The 4,755-nt window shown below is 39.2% G+C and overlaps 1 protein-coding gene across 1 annotated transcript in view; it reads left to right on the plus strand.

The window, feature by feature from the left end:
• The window catches only part of LOC107288051 (vomeronasal type-2 receptor 1-like), a 28,248-nt gene that overhangs the window by 15,762 nt on the left and 7,731 nt on the right, over positions 1–4,755 (plus strand). The window contains exons 2-3 of the mRNA XM_015816627.1: positions 137–428; positions 1,075–1,944. Of these exons, the coding sequence (XP_015672113.1) occupies positions 137–428; positions 1,075–1,944 (1,162 nt within the window). The remainder of the gene's footprint in view (positions 1–136; positions 429–1,074; positions 1,945–4,755) is intronic.

The raw sequence follows: 4,755 nt of genomic DNA on the forward strand, positions 1-4,755 counted from the left end.
TTGCTTATCCTGAGATATAAAAAAGGATTCTTCATTGAATATACTGTTTATCTGAATAACATGTGATAAATATGAAATAATTTTGTCTTAACATACTGATGTGATTGCATGCATTCAAACTTTTTGTATTCTGCAGGTTTAATTTTCGAGGTTACCGTTGGGTCAAAGCCATGATACATGCCATCAATGATATTAATAAAAATGAATACATTCTACCAAACATAACTCTTGGTTATCAAATCTATGACACATGCTTTACAATGTCCAAGACAGTGGAGAATTCTTTGGCATTCCTCACCGGGCAAAATGAAACAACTCCTGTCTTCCGATGCAGTACCGGTGCTCCTTTAGCTGCAATTATTGGAGCTGGTGGATCAACTCTTTCCATTGCTTCCTCAAGAATCCTTGGGCTTTACTATTTTCCTCAGGTACAATAATTGCATAAATATTATTTGTCAGGAGGATGTGTCTGGTGGGGGAGCAGTGAAATCATAGATGGAATTATTCTTCTCCAACACTAACCCAGATCTCTTCACTTTGTGAACAATCTGAAAGTGATTAGTTTTACATGGAAAATGTTATCAATATTTACTGCAGTTCCCACCATCACAGTTCAATAATCTTGTTGACTGATGATGGGAATTATGCTCCAAATGTTTAAAAGACATTTGGCTGGAGAGGTGAGAATAAACAGCCACAAACTTTGTTACATCTCTGTCAATGTTATATGCAAAGCCTTCAGCAGTATTCATAATAACATACAGGTAATCCTCGACTTACAACCATTCATTTAGTGAACATTTGAAGTTAAAACAGGACTGAAAAAAGTGACTTATGACCACTTACATCTTACTTTTCACCTGAAACTTTTCAGGAGAAATGCTGACCTGATTACTAAGCTAAGGATTCCTAGAAATGTTGCTTTTTCTAGAAAACCAGCAAGGAAGCTTTCCATGACAGATGGATTGATAGAATCAAATGTGCTAAGAATCTAATTCAAGTCTTCCTGGCCCTTGAGGTCACATACGATAGCTTGTGCAATCTGTTTATTCTTTCTCTTTATTCCTTTCATAGGTTGGTTATGCTTCCTCTTCCTCACTTCTCTCTGATAAATATCAGTTCCCAACCTATCTCCGCACTATTCCAAGTGATAAGGTACAGTCACGGGGGATGGCTGATTTAATTCACCATTTTGGCTGGAGATGGATTGGAACCATTGCTGCCGATGATGATTATGGGAAATATGGCGTCAAAGCTTTTAAAGAAAGTGTTGAGAACCTCTATACCTGCATTGCCTTCTCAGAAACAATTCCTAAAATATATAACAGGGAGAAGATCAAAACTGTTGTTAACATTGTAAAAGATAACAACGCTACGGTCATTGTGGTTTACTCTTCTGATATTGACTTCCATCCCCTAGTTGAAGAGCTTATGATTAGTAATGTTAGTGGCATAACGTGGATAGCAAGTGAGGCATGGGTCACTTCTGCCTTAATTGCTAGACCTGAATATTTTCCACTTCTTGGTGGGGCAATTGGCTTTGGGATACGAAGGGGTGAAATTCCAGGCTTGCGGGAATTTCTTCTAGAAGTAGACCCAAATAAGGATTCAAATGATATGACAATCGAATTTTGGCAGTCAGCATTCAACTGCACCTGGCCTGGTATGAACATATCATATAATACAGACAACCGGAAAAATGTGACTGGTCATGAGAACGTTGTCAATTTTTATTCAGATACGTTATGCACGGGAAAGGAGAAACTTGAAGACCTTGACAATACATATTTGGATGTTTCGGAACTTAGAATAACGTACAATGTCTACAAAGCAGTTTATGCTGTTGCTTATGGCCTCGACCAATTGCGCATGTGCGAAACTGAAAATGGACCCTTTATTTCTGGGCCAAAATGTGCCACTATAGATGAATTTGAACCCTGGCAGGTATGTATAAATTTGGGGATAATGATTCCAGATCCCACACATAGTAAATGTTTTTGTACTGTGCAGAAAAATTCTCCTGTGTTTTTTCAGCCAGTTCTTACTCAATGTCATAAAAAGAATAATTTATTTTCTTTCACTGAAGATGGGAAAAAGGGAGGAGATACTAAAACATCATTGTGGGGTCCCAATGCAAACTCCATCCCTTTCCTACACATGTCGTGATGTTGCATGTATCCTCAAAACGGGTAGAGCTTGCAGCACAGTGTTGTTTTTGTTATTTTGATAAACATCACAGCAGCCGTGGATGCCACTGTGAACAAATGAAATGTGTTGTTTCAAGGTGTAATGATTCCAGATCTTGAAATATCTTACCTAGATAAAATTGCCTATCTCAAAACTGGTAGTAAAAGACCAGGTGATCATCTCTGAAGTAATTTCAGAACCAGGTCACCACAATGAAAAAAAAATCCTCTCCTGACTATCTCAGATAGTGCTGAAAATCAAAGGAAAATATTATTAAAATCCTTAGCAAAAACTGTATGGGTACATCTTTCCTTTTTACTACTGTGTTTCCCTGAAAATAAGACCCAACTGGAAAATAAGCCCTAGAATGATTTTTCAGGACATTCGTAATATAAGCCCTACCCCAAAAATAAGCCCCAGGTAAAATCGTCAACCAGACGGATGCATTTAGTACCGTATTTTCCCGAAAATAAGACCTAACCAGAAAATAAGCTCTAATGCATCTTTTGGAACAAAAATTAATATAAGACCCGGTCTTATTTTGGGGAAAATATGGTACATATTGGAACACGTGTCTGAATTTGTCTTTCACTAATTAGAAATGTTGTAAGCTTTCTTTTACCCCTTTGAATTTCCCTGTTCAACAACAATTGTTATATGTATTGAGGCTTTGCAGTCTGTTTAGATCAGTGCTTATTAAGAAGTGTAGATTTTAATTCCACAAAGTTGCTGAGCTTGAGAAAAACTGGTTTTAATTATTGCTACGAGGACTTACTTTAAACTCTGTTTAGAAAATCATTATGAACAATTGCTTGAAATCACACAGAACTGTCTCGTGGACATAGTTCCATCGGAGTAGTATCCAAACCTATCAATCGATTGTCCCAGGACATTTTCATGATGAAACATGATGTAATTTCAGCTTGTTGCCAGCATTCTTGTGTTTTAGACTGTCAAGATGGTCCTGCAACAACAACAGAACAAGAATTTAGGGCCAGATTTTTACCCATGTAACTAGGTAACTCCTTCTACTGAGGCCTTATGAGGTTTACTTTCACTTATAATGATCAAGCTACCCAAAATAAATCAGCCAAACTAAATCTACATTCTTGAATATGACTTAAATTATGTTGCAGTGTGGAGTTACTTATTAGGATGGTGAGCAACTATAGGGGCTGATATTGAAGGAACATTTTAAATAACATGTATGAGGAAATGGGCCATATTTTTTTCATATAGGACATGTTTACCATCAATGCATTTATATTGTAGGACATTTCCACACATACACATATAAACATTGGGGTGGGAGAAGTTGTTGGTCACTGTTTCTTTAGGGCTAAGAAGAAACAACAGTCTTCTTCAGGAGGTCCTACAATTCAGGAACCTACAAATGTTGCAAAAAGAGTTTTGAATCGCAGACCATCATTTGCAAGTTGTTCATGTATTTAATGGCTTTTTTAGGACATAAAAACGTCAATATTTTCAACCAATTTAAATTTTCTCGGTCAAAACACATCAAAATCCCGTCTACCGATTTTTAGTCCTCCGACACGCAAGGTCAGGGTGGAATCCGTGGGAGGGGTCGACTCACTAAAACGAGTCGGAGAGAGAGAGTCGGGATTCTTCTTAAATTCCCGTTTCGTGAACACTTTTACGGATTAGGAAAACTGCATGGACTTATCCACGCAGTTGCACACATGCACAGACACACTAAAACTAATCTGCAATACACAGATTTTAAATACAATCACAAAATGGTAAGGAATATATCCCACTGCCTATTGAAAGCCAAGGGTGGTCATTCAAAAGTGCATAAAAATCAGAAGACACGAACATCAAAGTACATTTTGACCATTTCCCGAACCTGAAATAATTACTCGGAGGTCCTGTGCATTGTGGATGTAATTCTTGTGCTTGTATCCATAAATTCATATACTTTCTTAAGAATATTGATCATCACAATTCATAAACGAGAATTTCTGGAACAGAATATTGCTCCTGAATATAATCTACATTATCATCTAGAGCAGTGGTTCTCAACCTGTGGGTCGGGACCCCATTTGGGGTCGATCGACCATTTCATGGGGGTCGCCAAGCAAGGCTGTCTGCCATTTTTTTGTCCGCCATTTTTTTTGTCCGCCATTTTTCCCCTTTTCCGGCAGGTGCCTTACCTCCCTTGGGCTGGACCAGCTGGTGGTCGGCCTGCTCCATCTCTGCTGCTTGCCAGCTATGCCTCGGCCGGCGCAGGGGGCGGAACCACGCATGCGCGGCGCTCCCGGGCAGGGAAAGTCCTCGACTTACGACTGGTTGGGTAGTCCTTGACTTACGACTGGTTTAGTCCTCGACTTACGACCGGTTTAGTCCTCGACTTACGACCGGTTTAGTCCTCGACTTACGACCGGTTGGGGTCGCGGCATTAAAAAGGTTGAGAACCACTGATCTAGAGTCATGGTGGTGCAATGGTTAGAATGCAGTACTGCACGCTAACTCTGCCCACTGCCAGGAATTTGATCCTGACTGGTTCAAGGTTGACTGAGCCTTCCATCCTTCCAAGGTCAGTAAAAT

This window comes from Protobothrops mucrosquamatus, unplaced genomic scaffold (genome assembly GCF_001527695.2).
Source record: "Protobothrops mucrosquamatus isolate PMUCROS unplaced genomic scaffold, P.Mucros_1.0 scaffold470, whole genome shotgun sequence".
Classification (NCBI taxonomy): domain Eukaryota; kingdom Metazoa; phylum Chordata; class Lepidosauria; order Squamata; family Viperidae; genus Protobothrops; species Protobothrops mucrosquamatus.